General features: G+C 46.2%; 1 protein-coding gene across 8 annotated transcripts in view; it reads left to right on the top strand.

Annotated features, from left to right (window-relative positions):
• LOC138916701 (liprin-alpha-1-like) overlaps nucleotides 1-17885 on the top strand; it is a 108195-nt gene extending 90310 nt beyond the window's left edge. For 4 of the 8 annotated variants that reach the window (XM_070229924.1, XM_070229919.1, XM_070229920.1 and 1 more), the window contains 4 exons: nucleotides 10795-10970; nucleotides 11937-12005; nucleotides 12896-13061; nucleotides 16504-17885. In XM_070229924.1, coding sequence (XP_070086025.1) covers nucleotides 10795-10970; nucleotides 11937-12005; nucleotides 12896-13061; nucleotides 16504-16529 — 437 coding nt within the window. In that variant the 3' untranslated portion in view covers nucleotides 16530-17885. Of the gene's footprint in view, nucleotides 1-1842; nucleotides 1999-9912; nucleotides 10015-10794; nucleotides 10971-11936; nucleotides 12006-12895; nucleotides 13062-15520 lie in introns of those variants that run through there. The other 4 variants (XM_070229923.1, XM_070229922.1, XR_011424033.1 and 1 more) reach the window with 4 other exon arrangements.
• Nucleotides 17886-23373: the final 5488 nt, after the last annotated feature.

The following is a 23373-nucleotide window of genomic DNA, read 5'->3' as shown; positions in this document are numbered from 1 at the left end:
TGTGGTCATAATAGTTTATAGCATTGTGAAATTTCAGTTGTACATTAATATTTGTCAGACACCATGTGAGTGTGCCGCTTCGCCCCTTGTGGCCACCTTCCACACCCCTTGCCCCTTGTAACCACTAAATTGTTCTCTTTGTCCGTAAGTTTGATTATCTTCTACATAGGAGTGAAATCATCCAGTGTTTGTCTTTCTCCATTTGGCTTATTTCGCTTCACAGGATGCCCTCAAGGTCCATCCATGTGGTTGCGAATGGGACGATTACATCTATTTTTTTATGGCTGAGTAGTATTCCATTGTGTATTTATATACCCCATACTCTTTATCCAATCATCCGTCGATGGGCACTTGGGCTGCTTCCACATCTTGGCTATTGTGAATAATGCTGCCATGAACATGGGGTACCTAAGTCTCTTTGAATTGTGGATTTCAGTTTTTTTTTGATAAATACCCAGTAGTGGGTTAGCTGGGTTGTATGGAATTTCTATTTTTAACTTTTTGAGAAATCTCCGTACTGTTTTCTGCAGTGGCTGCACCGGTTTGCATTCCCACCAGCAGTGGATGAGGGTTCCCTTTTCTCTACAACCTCTCCAACGCTTGTTGTTTTTTGTCTTGGTGATTATAGCCATTCTAATGGGTGTAAGATATCTAAGTGTAGTTTTTTGCTCTTTGGGTTTTTTTTTAAAGACGGGCACCTGAGCTAACATCTGTTGCCAATCTTTTTTTTCTTTTTTCCCCTTCTTCTTCTCCCCAAAGCCTGCCAGTACGTAGTTGTATCCTCCAGTTGCACGTCCTTCTGTCTGTGCTATGTGGGGTGCCACCTCAGCATGGCTTGATGAGCGGTGCCATATCTCCACCCAGGATCTGAACCAGCAAAACCCTGGGCCTCTAAAGCGGGGCATGCGAACTTAACCACTCGGCCACGGCCCCGGCCCCTAAATGTAGTTTTGATTTGCATTTCCCTGATGATTAGTGATGTTGAGCATCTTTTCATGTGCCTATTGGCCATCCATCTATCTTCTTTGGAAAAATGTCTGTTCGCATCCTCTGCCTACTTTTTGATTGGGTTGTTTGTTTTTTTTGTTGTTCATTTGTGTGAGTTGTTTCTATATTATGGAGATTAACTCCTTGTCGGATATATGATTTGCAAATATTTTCTCCCATTTGGTGGGTTGTTTTTTCATTTTAATCTTGATTTCCTTTGACTTCCAGAAGCTCTTTAGTCTGATGAAGTCCCACTTGTTTCTTTTTTTCTTTTGTTTTCCTTGTCTGGGTAGACATGGTATTCAGTAAGATCCTTTTAAGTGTGATGTCAAAGAGTGGACTGCCTGTATTTTCTTCCAGAAGTTTTATGGTTTCAGCTCTTACCTTCAAGTCTCTGGTCCATTTTGAGTCTATTTTTGTGTATGGAGAAAGGTAGTGGTCTACTTTCGTTGTTTTGCATGTGGCTGTCCAGTTTTCCCAGCACCATTTATTGAAGAGGCTTTCCTTTCTCCATTGTATATTCTTAGCTCCTTTGCCGAAGATTAGCTGTCTGTAGATGTGTGGTTTTATTTCTGGGCTTTCGGTTCTCTTCCATTGATCTGTGTGCCTGTTTTTGTACCAGTACCATGCTGTTTTGATCACTATGGGTCTGTAGTACGTTTTGAAGTCAGGCACTGTGATGCTCCAGCTTTGTTGTTCTTTCTCAGGATTGCTTTGGCTATTCAGGGTCTTTTGTTGACCCATGTGAATTTTAAGATTCTTTGTTCTATGAAGAATGTCATTGGGATTCTGATTGGGATTCCATTGAATCTATAGATTGCTTTAGGTAGAATGGACTTTTTTTTTTTCTTTTAGGAAGATCAGCCCTGAGCTAACTACTGCCAATCCTCTTCTTTTTGCTGAGAAAGACTGGCCCTGAGCTAACATCCATGCCCATCTTCCTCTACTTTGTATGTGGGACGCCTTCCACAGCATGGCTTTTGCCAAGCAGTGCCCCGTCCGCACCCAGGATCCGAACTGGTGGACCCCGGGCTGCTGAGAAGCAGAACGTGCGCACTTAACCGCTGCACCACCGGGCCGGCCCCTAGAATGGACATTTTAACTATGCTTATTCTTCCAAATCCATGTGCATGGAATATCTTCCCATTTCTTTTGTCATTATTGATTTCTTTCAGTGATGTCTTATAGTTTTCCTTGTATAGATCTTTTTATTTTTTATTTTTTTATCGCAGTAACATTTGATTATAACATTATATAACTTTCAGATGTACATCATAGCATGTTTCAAATTCTATGTAGATTCCATCATGTTCACCACCCAAAGACTAATTACAAGCCATCACCACACACGTGTGCTTAATCACCCCTTTCACCCTCCCCCTATTAAATTTATTCCTGGGTATTTTTTTTTCATGTTGTGAGATTTTTTACTTTATTTTATTTTTTAAAAAAATTTTTATTGAGTTAATGATAGGTTACAATCTTGTGAAATTTCAGTTATGTATTATCGTCTGTCAGTCGTGTTGTAGGTGCAACCCTTCACCCTTTGTGCCCACCCCCCACCCCCCCTTCCCCTGGTAGCCACTAATCTGTTCTCTTTGCCCACAGGTTTAAATTCCTCATAGGAGTGGAGTCACACAGAGATTGTCTTGTCTATCTGGCTTATTTCACTTAACATAATTCCCTCAAGGTCCATCCATGTTGTTGCAAATGGGACGATTTTGTTCTTTTTTACGGCTGAGTAGTATTCCATTGTATATATGTACCACATCTTCTTTATCCAGTCATCTGTTGATGGGCACTTAGGTTGCTTCCATGTCTTGGCTATTGTAAATAATGCTGCAGTGAACATTGGGGTGCATAGGACTTTTGGAATTGCTGACTTCAAGCTCTTTGGATAGATACCCAGTAGTGGGATGGCTGGATCGTATGGTAGTTCTATTTTTAATTTTTTGAGGAATCTCCATACTGTTTTCCATAGTGGCTGCACCAGTTTGCATTCCCGCCAGCAGTGTATGAGGGTTCCTTTTTCTCCACAACCTCTCCAACATTTATTACTATTTGTTTCAGTTATTTTTGTCACTCTAATGGGTGTAAGGTGATATCTTAGTGTAGTTTTGATTTGCACTTCCCTGATGATCAGCGATGATGAGCGTCTTTTCATGTGCCTATTGGCCATCCGTATATCTTCTTGGGAGAAATGTCTGTTCATGTCTCCTGTCCATTTTTTGATCGGGTTGTTTAATTTTTTGTTGTTGAGTTGTGTGAGTTCTTCATCTGTTATGGATATTAAGCCTTTGTCGGATGTATTACTTGGAAATGTTTTTTCCCAGTTAGTGGGTTGTTTTTTTGTTTCACTCCTGTTTTCCCTTGCCTTGAAGAAGCGCTTTCGTCTGATGAAGTCCCATTTGTTTATTCTTTCTATTGTTTCCCTTCTCTGAGAAGACATGGTGTCCGAAAAGATCCCTTTAATACTGATGTCAAAGAGTGTACTTCCTATATTTTCTTCTAGAAGCTTTATGGTTTCAGGTCTTACCTTTAGGTCTTTGATCCATTTTGAGTTTATTTTGGTGAATGGTGAAAAAGAATGGTCTAATTTTCATTCTTTTACATGTGGCTTTCCAGTTTTCCCAGCGCCGTTTGTTGAAGAGACTTTCTTTTCTCCATTGTAGGCCCTCAGCTCCTTTGTCGAAGATTAGCTGTCCATAGATGTGTGGTTTTATTTCTGCGCTTTCAGTTCTGTTCCATGGATCTGTGTACCTGTTTTTGTACCAGTACCACGCTGTTTTGATTACTGTAGCTTTGTGGTATGTTTTGAAGTCAGGGATTGTGATGCCTCCAGCTTTGTTCTTCTTTCTCAGGATTGCTTTAGCAATTCGGGGTCTTTTGTTGTCCCATATGAATTTTAGGATTCTTTGTTCTATTTCTGTAAAGATGTCATTGGGATTCTGATTGGGATGGCGTTGAATCTGTAGATTGCTTTAGGTAGAGTGGATATTTTAACTGTGTTTATTCTTCCAATCCATGTGCATGGAATGTCTTTCCATCTCTTTATGTCGTCATCCATTTCTTTCAGAAAAGCCTTGTAATTTTCATTGTATAGGTCTTTCACTTCCTTAGTTAAATTCACCCTGAGGTATGTTCTTCTTTTTGTTGCGATTATGAATGGTATTGTGTTCTTGAGTTCTTTTTCTGTTAGTTTGTTATTAGAGTATAGAAATGCTACTGATTTATGTAAATTGATTTTATATCCTGCTACTTTGCTGTAGTTGTTGATTACTTCTAAAAGTTTTCCAATGGATTCTTTGGGGTTTTCTATGTATAAGATCACGTCGTCTGCAAATAGCGAGAGTTTCACTTCTTCCGCCCCTATTTGGATTCCTTTTATTCCTTTTTCTTGCCTGATTGCTCTGGCCAGGACCTCCAGTACTATGCTGAATAAGAGTGGTGATAGAGGGCATCCTTGTCTCGTTCCGGTTCTCAGGGGGATGGTGCTCAGTTTTTGCCCATTGAGTACGATGTTGGCTGTGGGTTTGTCATCTATGGCCTTTATTGTGTTGAGGTAGTTCCCGTCTATCCCCATTTTGTTGAGTTTTTGTCATAAATGGCTGTTGGATCTTGTCAAATGCTTTCTCTGCATCTATTGAGATGATCATGTGGTTTTTATTCCTCAGTTTGTTGATGTGGTGTATCACATTGATTGATTTGCGGATGCTGAACCATCCCTGTGTCCCTGGTATGAATCCCACCTGATCATGATGTAGGATCCTTTTGATGAATTACTGTATTCTGGTTGCCAAAATTTTGTTGAGAATTTTTGCATCTGTGTTCATCAGCGATATTGGCCTGTAGTTCTTTTTCGTGCTGTCCTTGTCAGGCTTTGGTATCAGCATGATGTTGGCCTCGTAGAATGTGTTAGGAAGTGTTCCATCCTCCCTAATTTTTTGGAATAGCTTGAAAAGGATAGGTATTAAATCCTCTCTGAAAGTTTGGTAAAATTCCCCAGGAAAGCCATCTGGTCCTGGGGGTTTATTCTTTGGGTGCTTTTGATGGCTGTTTCAGTCTCTTTGCTTGTGACTGGTCTGTTCAGATTGTCTCCTCCTTCTTGAGTGAGCTTTGGGAGATTGTAGGAGTCCAAGAATTTATCCATTTCCTGTAGGTTATCCATTTTGCTGGCATATAGTTTTTGCGTAGTATTCTCTTATAATCCATTGTATTTCTGTGGAGTCTGTTGTTATTTCTCCTCTTTCATTTCTGATTTTGTTTATTTGAGCTTTCTCTCTTTTTTTCTTTGTAAGTCTGGCTAGGAGTTTGTCAATTTTATTTACCTTCTCAAAGAACAAGCTCTTTGTTTCATTAATCCTTTCTACTGCCTTTTTTGTTTCAATACCATTTATTTCTGCTCTGATTTTTATTATTTCTCTCCTTCTGCTGACTTTTGGCTTTGTTTGTTCTTCTTTCTCTAATTCAGTTAGGTGTAGTTTAAGATTGCTGATTTTCTGGTTTGTTAAGATGTCCCTGAATGGCCATGAATTTTCCTCTTAATAGAGCTTTTGCTGCATCCCATATGAGTTGGTATAGCATGCTATCATTTTCATTTGTCTCCAGGTATTTTTGGATTTCTTCTTTAATTTCTTCCATGATCCATTGCTTGTTCAATAGCGTATTGTTTAGTCTCCACATCCTTGTGCCTTTCTCAGCTTCTTCCTTGTAATTAATTTCTAGCCTTATAACATTATGATCAGAGAAGATGCTCGTTATTATTTCAATTTTTTTAAATTTGTAGAGGCTTGCCTTGTTTCCCAACCTATGGTCTATCCTTGAGAATGTTCCATGCACGCTTGAGAAGAATGTGTATTCTGCTGTTTTTGGATGAAGCATTCTATATGTATCTATGAAGTCCCACTGTTTTAGCTTTTCGTTTAGCTCCACTGTTTCTCTGTTGATTTCCTGTCTGGATGATCTATCCATTGATGTGAGTGTGGTGTTGAGGTCCCCTACTATTTTTGTGTTATTTTTGATATCTTCTTTTAGGTTTGTTAATAGTTACTTTATGAACTTCGGTGCTCCTGTGTTGGGGGCATAGATATTTATAAGCGTTATTTCTTCTTGATGAAGTGTCCCTCTGATCATTATATATTGGCCCTCTATGTCTCTCTTTACCTGCCTTATGTTGAAGTCTGTTTTGTCTGATATAAGCATTGCGACCCCTGCTTTCTTTTGTTTGCTATTGGCTTGGAGTGTTGTCTTCCACCCCTTCACTCTGAGCCTGTGTTTGTCCTTGGAGCTGAGGTGTGTTTCCTGGAGGCAACAAATTGTTGGATCTCGTTCTTTAATCTATTTTGCCACTCTGTGTCTTTTTATTGGCGAGTTCAATCCGTTTACGTTGAGGGTGAGTATTGATGCATGAGGGCTGAATGCTGTCATTCTGTTGCTCGTTTTCCGGTTTTCCTGTGTTTCCTTTGTTTCTTGTCCTGTGTGTTTTAGCCTACCCATTGACTTCTGCAGTTTCTTAGGCTGGGTTTCTTAGATTTTTCCTTATTTATGTTTTATGTTTCTGTTGTGTTTTTCAGTTTAGTGGCTACCCTGAAGTTTGTATTCAGAATCTCGTGTATAACATAGTCCATTTTCTGGTGGTCTCTTACTTCCTTAGCCTAGATTGTTTCAGTCCCTTTCCTCCTCCCCTCCGAAATTATTATTTTCATCTCTTATTCCAACTTGTGTTGTGAGTTTGTGGTTAGAGTGATAAGATTATCTTTGCTTTGGTGATTTCCTTCCCTTTATCCTAATGCTATAGTTGAATATTTGCTATCCTATTTAGCTTCTGTCTATTTGTCTCCCTACTCTGTGTTTTGTGACCCCTTACTCCCTTTTTTTCTTTTTTCAGGTATGAGAGCCTTCTTGAGGATTTCTTGTAGTGAAGGTCCTGTGACTACGAAGTCCCTTAGCTTTTGTTTGTCTGGAAAAGATTTAATTTCTCCCTCCTATCTGAAGGATATTTTTCCTGGATAGAGTATTCTTGGCTGAAGATTTTTATCCTTTAAAGTTTTGAATATGTCACTCCAGTCTCTCCTAGCTTGTAAGGTTTCTGTCGAGAAATCCGCTGAAGGTCTGATAGGGGTTCCTTTGTAGGTTCTTTTCTTCTGCCTTGCTGCCCTGAGTATTCTTTCTCTGTCCTTCATTTTTGCCATTTTTACTACTATGTACCTTGCAGTAGGTCTTTTTACGTTGACAAATGTAGGAGATCTGAAAGCTTCCTCCACACACATTTCTCTCTCAATCCCTAGATTTGGGAAGTTCTCTTCTCTGATTTCGTTGAGCACACTTTCTGCTCCATTTTCCTTTTCCACGCCCTCAGGAATTCCGATGATTCTTAAGTTGCATTTTCTCATTGAGTCAGCTATTTCTCTGAGCTTTTCTTCAGTTTTTTTAATTCTTAGTTGTCTTTCTTCCTCTGTCTGGAGCCATTCAGCCTGTCTTTGATTATGCTAGTTTACTCCTCTATGGTGTCTACACGGGCATTCAGGGAATCTGTATTCTGTTTTATCTGGTCCATTGTGTTTTTCGTCTCTAGTGTTTCTAATTGATTCTTCTTTATAATTTCAATCTCTTTTGTGAAGTAACTCCAGAACTTGTTGACTTGTTTCTCTATATTTCCCTTTACCTCATTGAGTATTTTGAGGATAGCTATTTTGAACTCCTCTTCACTTACTTTACCCATTTCCAAGCCCTCGGGACATAATTCTGTGTTTTTATTGTTTTCCTTTTGGACTGGAACTTTTATAAATTGCTGGATGGTAGAGGAGAGGTTTTTGCGCATGATGCTGTTATTTGGTTGCAGGTACAGCCTGTCGCCACTAGATGGGGGTCGAGAGCCTTGGTTCTGAGCCCTGCGCCTTCAGCCACGATGGTGGCGCCCAGCATGGGTGGAGGGAGGAGGGACGCTTTCTCTCATGCCGACCTGGATTGGCACAGCTCTCGCTCTCTGGTCTCCCAGGGCCCTGGCTTGCTGGGGTTCCCCCACGCGAAAGCTGTCCCCTGTTAGAGGGTTTCTGCTGCTCCAGCGGTGGGAGTCCTGCACGATCTCCCAATGCACGGCCCCTCCCCTGCTCCTTCTCACACCCACGGCAGCGATCCCAGTCTCTAGGGGAGGGAGCGAAGACCCCGTTCCAGCTCCTCCGAGGGCGGCTCCAGCCTCTCCGCCTTCCATCGTTTGGCTGCTGTGGGTCTGTGAGGATTTCTGTTATTGGGATTTTTTTTTTTTTTGGTTGGAAAGCAGTTGCTCTTTTTAGTTGTAATTTGGAGGGGAGAGAGTCCTGGGTGAGCTCACGCTGCCATGTTGCTGACGTCACCCCTATTTCTAGATATTTTATTCTCTTTGTTGCGATTGTAAATGGTATTCTATTCTTGAGTTCTCGTTCTGTTAGTTTGTTATTAGAGTAGAGAAATGCAACTGATTTTTGTAAGTAGACTTTGTATCCTGCAACTTTGCTGTAGATGTTTATTTCTAATAGTTTTCCCATGGCTTGTTTTTTTCTTTTTTAAAGATTGGCACCTAGGCTAACAGTTGCCAATCTTTTTTTTTTTTTTCTTTCCTGCTTTATTTCCCAAACCCCCCTGGTACATAGTTGCATATCTTAGTTGCATGTCTTTCTAGTTGTGGGATGTGGGACGCCGTCTCAATGTGGCCTGATGAGCGGTGCCATGTCCGTGCCCAGGATCCGAACCCTGGGCTGCCTCAGCGGAGCATGTGAACTTAGCCACTCAGCCACCGAGCCGGCCCCACCATGGCTTCTTTAGGGTTTTCTCTATATAAAATCATGTCGTCTGCAAACAGTGAGAGTTACACTTCTTCACTGCCAATTTGGATTCCTTTTCTTTCTTTTTCTTGCCTAATTGCTCTGGCCCAAACCTGCAGTACTATGTTCAGTAAGAGTGGTGGGAGTGGGCTCCCTTGTCTTGTTCCTGTTCTCAGGGGGATGGCGCTCAGTTTTTCCCCATTGAGTATGATGCTGGCTGTGGGTTAGTGATTTCCCATTTTTAAAAATATTAGGAAATTTGTTAAGTGGAGAAAACTAGTCTGGCATCCTTACAGAGGAGGGAGGGTTGGAGATGAGTGCTTTGAAGACCCTCCTCTCATGGCCTGGTGGTTCAAGTCTGGCCCCCAGCACTCAGCGGCCCAGGTTCGCTCCCTGGCCGCAGCACCACAGCACCTGTGTGTGTGTGGCTGTGCTGTGGGGCAGCTCGTGACTTACCACCAGGGTGCGCCACCACGCCCTGCAGCTCTGGGAGGAAGCACGGTCCTCCTCTGAGGCACAGCACCTGTGCCTGCTTTCTTGTGCTTACGTCAGTCTGCGCGAACCGTCTCAAGGGGAACACTCCTCCTGTGACTTGTTCTGACGTGTGTACTCCTTCACTCAGAAATGCCACCCCGTGCCACACTGCTGGGTAACAGCAGGGCACAGATGGGCAGGGCACTGCTGTCGGCTCACTGGACTCCAGTGTGGCGATTCTGCTCTAGCCACTTATCAGAGGGCTTCAGGAGCACAGATGGAGCCCTGTGGCTCTGCCTCCAGGGCTCAGGGGGCAGCACAGAGGCGCTGGTTCAGCTGGGCCTTGGAGGTGGAGGAGGAGCTCCTTAGCAGGGGACGATGGCAGAGGCGGCTCAGTGAGAGCGCAGGTGGGGAGATGCAATGGGAGCCTCTCACCCGGCATGCCTCGAAAGCATCGACTACAATAGTCTGCTTTTAAGTAAGACCTTAACGATTAAGCTCAAAGTAAAATCTCCCAGAATTTTCAGAATAAAGAAATCACTAACAACAGTCATAATAATAGGTAAGACTTAAGAACTCGAAGCACTTTCAGAGGTTAATTGTTTAATCCTTCCCACAACCCCGTGCGTGTGAGTGCTGTCTTCTTCCCCAGGTTTTACAAAGAAAGAAACTGAAGACAAAACTGGTTGAGGACACAGCCCGTTTAAAGGATAGTCTGGTCATGATTGAGCTAACGTGAATCACAAGAAAAACCGTAAGCCAGCTTTTATACTATATATATATACACACTTTATACTATATATGTAGTGCATATATTTTATACTATATATATAGTGTTTGTGTGTGTATAGTATAAAAGGGCATTGGAAATAAAATGGGTAAATCAGTTTTGTCTGTTTTCTGTATCTGTTTTAAATCTTTTTATAGTTGACAAAAGTTGTCTTTGGAAGTGATTGGTGAGCATCCGGAGATATTTTCATGGAGTGGCTATTTTTAGATCTCTACTAGAGCGAATTTAATAATGGATCACTTCGTGTGGTGTAAGATCTTCCCCCCAGTCTCTGATATGCTGGAGAGCATCTTTAAGTTTCTCTCTTTTTAAAATGAGACAACAAAAAAGGCTTCAAGGAAACAAGCTTCAAGATTACAAATGAGACATTTGTGTTGAATCGAGCAGGGCGCCAACTCCTTCTCTGACGAAAAGAAAGTGTTTCAGAAACTCTGAAGGCTGCAGAGGAAGCGCGCTCGTGCCTGGTGGGCATTCAGCTTCTTCTCTGTCCTTCTGGTTTCTGACCCTGGATCCTCCTCATTTTCTGTTCTCTGGAAAATAAATGTCCGTAAGAACTTCATTGCTCTTGGGTTCTTTGGCAGCATGAGTTCTAGTGGGACAGTTTCCCTTCGATGGAGGAGGGCCGAGGCGTGACCTCTAAATGCAGCAGCCGTTGCCTGCCCACCTTCTGTGTGCTGTTACAGGTGTGCATGATGAAGACAGCTTTGTGCAGACGCCGTTCTAATTGTTTCTGTTCACCTGTAGACGTGCTTGTGTGGAGCAACGATCGAGTGATTCGCTGGATCGTCTCAATTGGTCTTAAAGAATATGCAAACAATCTGGTGGAGAGTGGCGTTCACGGTGCACTTGTGGCCTTAGATGAAACCTTCGATTTCAGTGCACTGGCGCTCTTGTTACGGATCCCTAAGCAGAACACACAGGTATGCTGCAGAGCCGGCCCGGCTCCCACTCAGCGTTCAGTCAGGTCTCCTGATGGAGACGTCTAGCTGGTTAACTGAGTGGACACAAAACTTCACAGTACCTCAGACAACTATCCCTAATCCACAAAATACTGGTTCCAAACCAGCAATGCTTAATTCTTCATTAGTTTTGCCTGTCCTTCCATTTTCTGTTGTCAGCATGAGAGTCTTGCGATTAAAAAAAAAGGGGAAACTTCGTTCAAGTCCATATGCTCGTAGGAGTGACGACGTGTATTTAGTTCTTACGTGGAAAGAGAAATGCTCATAGGTACACCGATGGAGATTCTGTTAATTTTGTTTCTATTGCCCTGTGTGATTCTTTTTGACACACGGGCTCACCTGAGAATCAGGAAATTTATTCTTCTTCTACAGAAGATTGTATGTCTTTTGCCGATACCCCCCATCCCCCCACCAGCACCAACCCACAGAGCACACTTTCGTAGATAGTCTGCCAGCGGTCATGGGTCCCTTTCCCTGAAAGCCCATCCATGGGCTCCGCAGGAATCCCCTAATTTAAAATGTGGTTGTGGGGGCCAGCCCGGTGTTGCAGTGGTTAAGTGCGCACGTTCTGCTTCTCGGCAGCCCGGGGTTCGCCGGTTCGGAGCCCGGGTGCAGACGTGGAAGCACTTGGCAAGCCATGCTGTGGCAGCGTCCCACATATAAAATAGAGGAAGATGGGCATGGATTCTAGCTCAGGGCCAGTCTTCCTCAGCAAAAAAGAGGAGGATTGGCAGCTGGTGTTAGCTCAGTGCTAATCTTCCTCAAATAAATTAATTAATTCAATTAAATTAAATGCTGTCATGGCTCAAGGTGTTTATAGCCTGAGCTTTTTAAAAGTCTTGATTTGAAAAACAGTTGTGATATGCTAACGTCCTTCAGATTAGATTGATGAAGCTTTGCGGTATTGTTGTTTTGTTATGATTTCAGGCTCGCGCTGTCTTGGAACGAGAATTTAACAACCTTTTGGTCATGGGGACGGACAGAAGTTTTGATGAAGTGAGTTTTCAGCCTAATGAATTTTATTTAAATTTGCATTCAGTGTGAATTATTTGTTCATATGCACGTGAGCCCCGTCGGCAGTCTCTCTTCTAAGTGTGGAGATGATTTTACCTCCTGAGCTAAGCTTTGCTCTCAAAAATGTGTTAAATGAGATAGTAAGAAACTCGTATTTTCAGTCTGAGGTTTTCTGTTTTTAAAATATTTGCTATTTAAGTTTTGATAGCCCTCAAAAATGTTGTTCCCATCAACATTGGTGGCAGCCGAGGCATGGTGTCCATGGGCTATGTTTGGGGACCGCTGGATGTCTGACCCCAATCCAGAGTCCCTGTGCTTTGGAGAAACCTGTTAGAAGGAGATTAGAGAAACGCAACATGTTAATTTCCCCTCACACAGTCGTGACTCGTTTGTTCCCACACTGTTTTTATTCTTTCCTTCGTTGCCCCTTAAGAAAACGTGAGTTTGCCTGGTGACTAGGAGGACAGCTAAAGGAGTGCTTGCTGGCTCTTCCCCGGCTCTAAGGCAGAACTGCTTACAGCTTGGAAACTATTTTAAGACAAATAGAAATGTATTATCTTATACGGCAAGAAGATGATTTCTCCAAGATAAGAAAGGAAACGGGGTGATGAACAGGAGGCACATGCACCTGGCCGGCCCAGGGCCGTCCTCATCGATGCCCAGTGAGGGCCCCACATAGTGTTACTGGGCCCGTCACTCTCAGAAGTTCCCGGTGGGGACAGTAGATCCTGTGGTTATCAGGAACGGGTTAAATAGGTGTGAACAAACATGCAGTGACGAGTTCAGCAGTCAGGTCAAGGCTGGTAACTTGACTGTCTATTTTTGTCCTTTATTTTAAAATCAGTCTTGTTTTCTGTCCTTTAATTTCCCAGGACCATGATAAAAGCTTTAGGAGAGCACCTTCTTGGAGAAAAAAATTTAGACCAAAGGATGTTCGTGGCTTAGCTGCTGGGTCCGCAGAGACTCTCCCCGCCAACTTCCGGGTCACATCCTCTCTGTCCTCACCCTCCATGCAGCCGAAGAAGACGCAGCTGGACGGTAGGTGTGCAGGGGCGGCCAGCCGCTGTGGGCGGCATGAGCAGCTTTGTGGCTGGAATGTTAACCGTGATCCAGAATGGCCTCTTGATTGTGTTACAAGGCATTGAGTACTGGTGCATGCCCAGGTTAAGTGTTTTAAAATGAATCCTAACATCTGTGCATAACAGTTTAACAATAATGTAGGTTTTTTAGAGTCTTGTCTGGTTGAATTTTAGCATATCCTTCCAACTAATAAAGCTGAGCGTCGCGTGTGTTCTCGGCGTGCTGAGTGGACGTCCTGTAGCCTGTGTGTGTGGCAGGCAGCCCTGGAAGGCTCCGCCGGAAGGTGGTGCAGCAGCTCTCGGGCCACGCCGGGTGCTCCCGGGACGTCTCTCCACCTGGAGAGGTGACTGAGTCCATCTTAGAGAACACAGTTTCCCCCTCTGTGAGCCTTCCCTTTCCTCTCTCCACCCCTGCTGGCGTTGGTCCCTGTCACTGCGCACCATAAGGACGGAGAGGAGGAAGAAGGTGAGCCTGGGCAGGTCGTCACTGGAGCGCAGTGGGCCGTGGGAGCGCACGAGCCTTGCAGTCAGGGTTCCAGATGGAGCTTGCGGTTTTCCCTTTGACCGCCGCTCCGCTTGGAGGACACGGCTGATGACAAGTTGGTCGCGCTTTACTGACAGACCTCTCAGCTCTGACCGCGGCCCCCACGATGACAGGATCAAGGGCAGATGGCCTCGGTGGACCCTGGCTCTGCCACTGAGGAGGGGCACAGCCTCGAGCACTGTGCCTCAGTCTCCCCGTCTGTAGGGCCGTCGTCGTACAGCCGTGTCCTCTTCAGCGGCTGTGGCAGTGAAACGGCTGCTCCTCGTCAGGCTCGTAGGAGGCGTCTGCGGGTCCTGGTCCCGTGTGGTGCTGGCCGCTGGGGCCATTGTAGCCACACTCCCGTTACGAAGGACTTCGTTCTCCTCTCTGTGGCCCATGGATCGGCTATGGGAAAGGAAGCGCTTTTAAAAATTGTCCTGAGTTGGCTTTTACAAGTTTCCCTGTTCTTAGCCCTTCCCGTATGTAGGTTTGTGAGTTTGGCTCTCACTTGCTTATATCAAAATGAGAGAAAAGCGCGTGTGTGTAAAGCCTTCGCTCAGCCGGACGCTTGGTGAGATGGCCCCCAGGGCAGCACTGCTGCTGGAAGCCTGCATCTCTCTGCAGAGCTCAGTGATCTGGTTAATGGGGCAAGAGTAGCAGTGTCTTCAGTAGCATTCTTATTCCAAGGAGCATGAGGTAATTTGTATAACTCTAACGGTAACTCGGCCCTCCACTTATTGAATAGGCTGACGGAGCGCCTTCTGATTTTCTTCACAGCTTCGTGCCCAGTTTCCTCAGACTCAGTCACACTTCCCGTGTTCAGTATTGACGGCGACATTGAGATTAGAGTTCAGATAAATTAAAAATAAGCCTAGAGAGAGGTGTAGGGAATATATTACATGGAAGACGGCTGTTGACCCTTGTAGGAAAACTGAGGCCCAACCCCGGGAGAGTGGACTGCTCAATGCCTTCTTAAATAAGGGGCATCGGGGAAGCTGCAGCTGGCCTCCTGGGACCTCAGGGTCAGGGTTTGGAAAGATGACCCATGCTCACCGACAGTGCCGGCTGTCGTGCCATCTCTTCTGGAACCACGGCACATTCTTGATAAAACGTGTTCCTGCTGGACCCGTGGGAACACAAACTGTGTAACTGGCAGTCGGGAATATCTGCTCCAGGTGTTTGCACATTTTCTGTCCAGGTTGCAAGGGAGAGGCGGGGCTCACCTCTTGGGCCGTGCCGTGTGTTTCTCGACAGGAACAAGGCCTCAGTGGTACACATCACTTCCGGCAGAAACTGAGACTGGGTTTTAGTGTTCTTAGATGAGTCATTGTCCTCTACCCACCCCCTGCAGCCAGGCCCTGGGGAGGAGTGCCCTGGATGCTCCCTCAGACAGGTGCGGAGGGCAGGTGGCCCGAGGGCGCGTCTCCCGTCAGGCCAGGCCTGCGTTTGACTCCGGTCACCTGCACCCCGTGGTGTCTAGCGCTGCCCCGGGTTATCTACCTCACACCGGCCTTGGGGATATCACGTTTAGGCCCCGAAGAAAAGTCTAGTTGCTCTGCAAATCTAGAGAGTTTCAGGAGAAACAAAGTTACCAGGTGAAGTAGTTGTCACTTACACAGAGGACATCACGAAGTGTGTATCATCTGAGGCGTCCTTGCTGTCGTGAGATTAGCTGCCAGTGGCTCCCAGGGCTGCTGGGGGCTGAAGAGAACCCCCTCCTGGCGACACTTAGGTTCTCTTTCCCTGGCTCGTCCGCTCCCATCTAGCAGTTTCCCTGGGAGCCCTCAGTAGGTGGTGTTGTAGGTGTGCAGATGTGTGTGTACGTGTGCCCCGTGTGACGTCTGAAGACTAACCGCACGCTGTGTTTGCACGCTTCCTCCCCGGTGTCGGAGCAGGCAGCGTGTCGGGAGCGCAGAGGCTGGACGCCGCCACGGTCAGGACTTACTCCTGCTGAAGCCCCGTGGTGAGTAGAGGGCTCCGCGTGCCCGGAGGCCGCAGAGGCGGCCGGGTGACCGCACGGGGGCGCTGCCTGGCCCGGAGAGCCCGTTTCCGTTCCTGCAGGCCTTTAGGAACACGCATGCAAGCCCGGCTGCACCCGTTACGTGGTTCTGGTGTTCTGTATGCTCACAGTTGGTCACAGAGGGGTTCGTGTATCCTCATTTGTTAAGGAAAAAAGTGTATTTGCATTTTTTCCTTAAAACTGAAAGTGCTGGACTCTTTTCAGTATCTGCTAATGTCTTTTGGGGGTGGGGAGACAGGAGAGCAGCGCGTGGCAGGAGCTCACCGGCTCAGCTCTTGGCTGGCGACCACCCGTGGTTGAGAGCGCCCGGCACGGCGGCTCTCCGCCTTGACCCTGGCATCCGCGCTGGTGTCGCTCCCAGGTCAGCGGCGCCCACTGGCTTTCTTAGAAATACACGGTCTTGAATGAGCCGCACCCCGCACGGCCAGGTTTCCTGGGGCCACGCTGTCGTGCGACCCTGAGGGCCTGGCGGGTGGTTTTAAACACACAGCTGCGTTGCCATCGCAGGGGTGCAGTTACGAGCAGCCCGCTCGCGCTGAAGGGGTGACGTGGGGCTGGGAGCCCAGCCCCTGCTCGTGGCGCCAGGGCCGGGGGCTCTGTTCCGCTCTCCACTTTTCACGTCTCCGCCAGAAGGTTTGATTGGTTTCCTAATCTTTTTAATTGGTAACTTTTAGACATACGCCAAAAGGAAGTCAGCAAGGAATTTTCTCATTGATACGCGTACTCCTTGACGTTTCATCTCAGTTCTCAAGCAGCTACAGCGCAAGGGGCAGGGAGGCAGGGCTGGGCCTCAGGACGCAGGTGCGCGCCGGGCGGCCCGTCCTGAGGCTGATTGTCCTGTTTGTGCTTCCTTTCCAGTTTACCCACACTACTTCTACAGATGACCGTGCAGCGCTCGGGACCCGGCGAAGACGGCCTTTCAGAATTCAGTGGATCTGCAATCTGTTGATACTTGTTACATGGACCCTAAGATATTTTATTACAGAGTTTTTAATTAGTGAAAAATTCACGAATACCATAGAGAAAATATTTTAGAATTTAATGTTTCTTATATTTATGTAAACATGACTTCATTTATATAGTTAGTTACTTTTTCATGTATATCCAGGCTATAAATATCCTTTCAAATCGATTCTGTTCTTCTATCTAATTTTAGTCTTTCAAACGAATGTACTGTAATGCTTGTATGCATAAATCCTATGAAAAGATACAGGGCTTTTGTAAATTATGCATTTATTGTAATTATCATTAATTTTTTAATAATAATCGGCGAGAGAGAAGAGGATTTTACTGCATTTGCATTTGTAAGATCATCATGACATGGTGCGCGTTATCCTGACAAATGTAACCAGCTCTACAACAATCATTTTGAAACAAGCAGACTTAATTTCAAGCAATTGTGTTTTAATGACTGACCTTACTCTACTTTTTCTAGCAAGAAATGCTTTATTCTGCAGCGTGAACAGACTGAAAGTACCTGGTGTTAAATATGAGCTTCTGATAAAATTTGGGCTGAAGGGGCCGTCAGAACTGTGAGCATCTCTGGTGGCTCTCAGTAGCTTGAAGAGCTCGTCCCTGGAGACCCGCACGGCTTGTCCTCAGCGCCCGGCACGAGCCCCAGCCGGGAGCACTTCTCTCGGCCGCAGGAAGGGCTGGGGGGCTCTCTGGGCTCTGCCCCGACGGGCGGACTCGGGCCCCCGCCCCGCTGCTCTTTGAGGACCAAGCAGGAAGCACCGCGCTCCACAGGGACGCCCGTGCCGGAAGAGGAAGGCGCGGGCTCCCTGAAACCAGGAAACCACGCAGTGCGACTCTACTAAAGGCCTTATTTTTTCTTATGTAAATCATCTTTTTACATTTGTTTGTAAACATGTTGAAAGGAGGGACCTATTGGTACATTTTTAGCTTTTGACGATATAGCCGTTTTGGACTGTCTAAGTAGCAGATGTAACTTTTCCTTTTTAAATGGCACATTAAAGAGCCAGCAGGAAATGTGTTCCCACCACGGTGCATTATTTATTATACAGCTCATTTTGTCGGTGGACGGTTTACATTCGGTTTCTGCTTTTAACTTCCTTGTACGATTCATTCGTTGTTACATTCTGTTTTCTGTTAATCTTGTGTGAACCTCCTGATTATGTAACAAAGTATGTACAGTCTCCTTTTGAACTATTTTTATCACAGTATTATTTATTGCTTTCTTTCAATAAAGTACTGAGGCGTTTTCCACTGCCAATAAAGGATACTGAGAATAAGCTGTCATTCTGTGACAAATCGGCCGCAGCTGGCTCATCTCCGGCTCCAGGCTGATTCAGTGGCGGCAGCGTGGTCGAGTGGACTTTCTTGGGTAGAAATCAGTTGACAGAATGAAAAAGCTGGGGGTGGAAGCACAGGATGGGGGCGTCCCCGCCAGGAAGCCCAGGGGCTTCCCGCCTCGGCCCCCGAGGCCCAGACCCTCTCTCGCTGAGACCTGGGGGACCAGGCCCGGGCAGCCTGGCGCTCAGAGGCACCACAGGCCACAGGGAGGCGCGGAGGCGCGTCAGTCCATGCGCGCACTGGGGCCCTGCTCTCCTGCTGCTCCCGCCCTGGGCTGTGTCCTTCTGGTTCCCAGGGAGCCTGGTCTCGGAGCGCTCAGACGGAGTCCTGAGTCATGAAGCAGTCCGGCGCGAGAGGGGAGGGACGCGCCGACGGGCCCCGGGCAGGCAGGCAGGCAGGACGCGCCCGGCTGCAGGGCGGCAAGGCGCGGCGCTAGTGGCTGGCAGCGCCAGGCCCAGGGCACCCGATGCCTCAGCCCCTACGTGCTGTCGCCCGCCCTCCCCCCACCGCAGTATTGTCATCAGGTCTGGGGGTGCACGATGCCCAGGCCGACCCCATGCCTCGCGCTGTGTTGGGTGGGCGCTGCTGACTGTCGCCTCGGTTTTCCTTTTCCTGTTCTGCTGTCCTTCCAGGGCTGACGGCCGCCTCTCCTGAGTGACGTGTTTTCTTTATTCGGGTGAATACATTCCAGCTGGTGTCCGTCAGGGCACAGCGATCCGGTGGTTTGGTGTTCTCTTGAGAGCCTGTGCTGGCTGGTTTTCCAGTTTTGTTGGGGGCAGCCTTTTCTTGGCATTTCCTCGTTCTTGGGTTCACTTAAGCGTGAGACTCAAAAGCACATAGCGCTTCCCTGCTTTTTCACCCACCAGTCCGTTTGCCTGACCAAAGCCGGGCAAGCCTTGGGTAGCCTGAAGCTTCTGGAAGCAGACCAGGTCATCATTGACTCTTTAAGTTGCAGGTGTTTGATTAAAACTTCATTCGGTGGTTCCGTTTACGCCTTTAACAAAAGGTCAGCTCAGAACGACGCAGAGAGCACAGGCCGGTGTTGCAGTAGCTCTGCTGTGCTAGGCGCACTCTGCTGTGCTAGGCGCACTCTCAGCCACGCCTCCCGGGTCTGCTCGCCCCACACGCAGTGTCCCAGGGCTCGCCCGCAGTCGGCGGGGATGGGAGCCATTCGCAAGCCAGGTGTGGCCACACTGAAGACTCTCTGGACCCTTCCCACCGCTAGAACTCTGTCGAGCCTCCTTTAGCCTCATAATTGCTGCCCTTAAGTTTCTCTTTTCAAGTCTCACATCATGCACTTTAAGGTAATTGTGGGTTTGGGGTTTTCTTTGCTCTTTTGCTGGCTAAGTCCTGTGCTCATGGGGATGGGCTCCCCAGGGTCTGGGGAGGAGCGTGTCTCCCCTGTATCTCCGGCAGGTGGATAGCGAGGTGGCCGTCCGGGTGCTGTGGCTGCTGTCCTAACCACCGACATGTCATCGAGTGCATTCCCAAATAGCTCAGAGGCTTCTGTTTCTGACATTTCCTTAGCTTAACTCCTCGGTGAGGAGTAGTAGCCAGTGGTTTTGCATCCGCGTGTCCTTGACTCAGTGGGGCACCTTTTGGAGTCCTGTTGTTTGAGGCCAGCACTGCGTGCGCCCCCTCCACCTGGCACACGCCGAGGGCACACCCAGTGCAGGGAGGAGCAGGGCTGGCGTGGAGGATCCATCCTTCGCCTCTTCCCGCTTTCAGTGCTTGTTGGCCTCCTGGGCTGTGAGCCGGGTCTCCCGTCTCTGCCTCTGTCTTCACGTGGCCCCACCCTGTGTCTTATCTTCTGTCTCTTACGAGGACACTTGTCACTGGCCCACCTAGGTCATCTGGGATGGTCTCACCTCAAGACGCTTCACTTAGTTACACCTACAAAGACCCCTTTCCCAAATAAACTCACATTCACAGGATCCTGCGATTTGCACACAGACACATGCTTGTGGGGCCCCCGTTCACCCCATTCCACCTTTCGACATTCTGGAGAAGAGCTGCCCTGCCCGGGAGATACCCGGATGGATAGACCTGGCTCTACCCCAAGGGACCCACCCCCCAGTGGGAACATGGTGAGCCGAGAGAGGGAGCCGTGACGCCCGGGCTTCTACATAACACGTGCTTAATGTGGCCTCTCGATTCCTCCAGTGTGGACTTTGCCTCTTGGCATCTCCTTCTGGGGGATGAGAATTTCAGCTTTCCCGCACCTCCCTTTCTCCTCCCCAGCTCCCAGCAGAGCTGAATCCATGTTCACTGTTGCCGTGAGGAAGGCTGGAGGTGTTATTCATTGCTGGGCCAAGTGGGTTACTATGATTACAACGGAGGGCACGTGTTGTGTGCCCAGTATTTACAGATGAAATGACCGTGTCTGGGATTTGCTTGACAATAATCTTGGCGGAGGGGTAGGTCAGGATATGGGTCAAACCAAATTGACCGTGTGGGTTGATAGTTGTTGAAGGTGGGTGATGGATTCATGAGGGTTTATCATAGTATTCTCTTTTTGCATTTGTGTGACATTTTCTATAATAATATTTTAATAGTTATTTTAGGGAGACCCTCTGTGTTTTAAACCCTCAGTCTTTAGATGTCTGGAAAAATTGCTTCTTGGTCCTCACTTTGGAATGTAATTTACCCAAGTTTTGAACATTAACTGCAGCCCACCCATTTTACACCACAACTCAGCATGCACGCACTACGTTTCATCCATTCTGTCGTGACTCCTTTGTGACATTTTGGTGTCTTTGAAGTCAGGATGTGTCTTACAAACGATGGCATCTTAGACTTGATGAACTATGGCGTACGACAAAACTTCACGTGGGCTGCAGCTTCTCTGCTGCTCCTCCCACTGACAGGTGGGGTCTCATCCCCTGCAGCCTGGCCAGCCTCAGTGACTTGGTTGACCAAATGAATGTGGCAGATGTGTGTTAAAGAAAGTGTGTTAAACCACACCAAGGACTGTGCTGTCTTCCTTCTAACCAAAATTGCTTTGCTTAGGGGGCTGGGAAATAAAGCTTAAATAAAAGGGTAGTGAGGGAAAAATCAAATCTTTGTGGCTACTGCCAGGGCCGCTGTTAGAGACTGAATGGTGTAGATTTATATGTCCAATTTCTGTTGAATGCAATATATTCATTGAGGCTATACAATTATCTTAATCTACATCTCTAAGATCCACAGCTCCCTTAGAATCTAGGAAGGTAGCACAGTGACAGCTGTTGATATTGATCAGGTTAATTACTTCAGAATAATTTTATGTTATTGGGTTCACGGGTACCCAGAGATGTTGATCATTGAAATATTCGATTCAGGGAACAATGTAAGAAAGGGTAGTTTGAAAGCTATGTGTGTGTGTCCAGAGCCAGTCAACCTTTCCATGGCTATTAGGAACAGAGCTTAAAAATAATAAAAGCTGATTTAATTGGAACAAATGCAACCCAGCTTTAGATTTTATGTCATCCAGAGTAATGATAATGTTTATGTAATCAGATGTAATTCTTTCTCCTTCTCCTGAAATATTGAATCAGATTGTGTTGTGTGTTTAAACATGGCTTGAGAAAGTCTCAGGGACAGTGATGTGGCAGGAGTTCTTTGGTCCTTGGTCTCCTGGGATTATGCCTCTGAGATACAATCAGTTATTCAGTCCCCATAGATCTTTGGTGCCATCCAATTCTGACATAGTGATAAAACTCTGATTTGAGTGATTCACAAGAGATAGGAAGGACAGAAAAGGACAAATTGGCATGAAATAGACTGCAAGGTGGTTTGTGGCATGCATTTTTCATAGGCAATTTCACATAGAAAAGCTTAGAGACTCGTGACCAGTGCTACCTGAGCAAAGGTAGCAGGACCTTATGAACGGTGACTTGACAAATGTGAATTATTCTTAGAATTTTCATGTTAGGGGAAGTAGGTCAATATGGTAAACATTTAGAATTTATAGACCAGGTGACAAGAAATGGCAATGAACCAGTTAGTTAATCAGTGCTTATGGTGCCATTCCAGATCCAAAGTGGGACATAAGTAAAGTTTGTCCTCAACGCTCAGTATCCTTTGGCTAACTCTACTTGGGCTCTTCTCTGTCCTGGGTGATCTGACTTCTTGTTCTGATCCCTTATCCCTGCCAGAAAAGCCAAGGGTTTATATTTGATCCATTACTTTCTTTTAATATGAAACTATCCAATGCATTATGTCAACAGCTTCAGGATAACTTTTTAAGCTATAAAAATAACCAGCAAAGCTATAGTCATGTTTTAATGACAGAAAGCTAGAAATTTGTTTTTTTCCTAGATTGACACCTGAGCTAAAACTGTTGCCATCTTTTTTTTGTTCTTCTCCCCAAAGCCCCCCAGTACACAGTTGTAGGTTCTAGTTGTGAGTGCCTCTGGTTGTGAAATGTGGGACTCCGCCTCACCGTGGCCTGACGAGTGATGCCACGTCTGCATCCAGGATCTGAACCAGTTAATCCCTGGGCTGCTGAAGCAGAGCACACGAACTTAACCACTTGGCCATGGCGCTGGCCCAAGAAAGCTGGATGAAAAATGCTTTGAATTCAATGTATATTCCTATGTTTTGCTACCCCATCAGTTTTTTCCAATAATGAGGAGTAGTGGCCCTGTAGTAGGAGAGTGTAACAGATCATTGGGGGTTGGGGTTAGGGTTCAGGTCAGAATGTGCATAATGTAGAGCAATTTGGATGGTATTAATAATGATATTTGCCTTTCACTGAGAATTTACTATCTGCCAGGCATTGTATGTTTCACATATACCATCTCATTTTAACCCTGACAACAACTCCATGAGATGGATATTATAAGTACCTTTTTATAAGTGACATATGACCTGTGAAGACATGAAATAATTTGCTCAAGATCACACAGTTGAGGGATGGCAGAGATAGGATTTGGACCCAAGGCCGTATGACTCTGAGGTTAGAGCATTCAGCTATAATGGTTTACTTTTACCATGCTTTCCCAGACAAAAACACTACCTTTTACTTCTTCACAAACACCAACAAATTGAAGACTGGATTGTTTAGAGTTTTATCTTCTTTAACCCTTCCTCTCTCTCTCTCAGGAAGTGGGAAGTGAAAAGAGTGTAAATTCTCAATGGAGAACCCAGTCTGAGACTGGCCCTGGTAAGGCTGGACTAGAAGATCAGTTCTTGAATAATGAGAATGGCTTGCTTGTTGTGTAGGATTTCTGAGGTTCTGCCTTTGTCTAAACTTATCACAAGAATGTGAATCTGGCACGTGCAGTTCTGCATAAGATAAATCCCTGTAGGCCATTATGGGAAGTCTTTCAAAGCTTCTTCGTTCCTTATAGGAATCCAGGAGGACAACAATTGTGTGCCTTTGAGGTTCTCAAGAGGTCACAAGCCCATGTGGTGTTCAACTAAGCAAAAAAA

The sequence above is a fragment of the Equus caballus genome, chromosome 12 (assembly GCF_041296265.1).
Source record: "Equus caballus isolate H_3958 breed thoroughbred chromosome 12, TB-T2T, whole genome shotgun sequence".
Taxonomy (NCBI): Eukaryota; Metazoa; Chordata; class Mammalia; order Perissodactyla; family Equidae; genus Equus; species Equus caballus.
The sequence above is the reverse complement of the archived record's forward strand: the minus strand, read 5'-3'. Positions and strand labels throughout refer to the sequence as shown.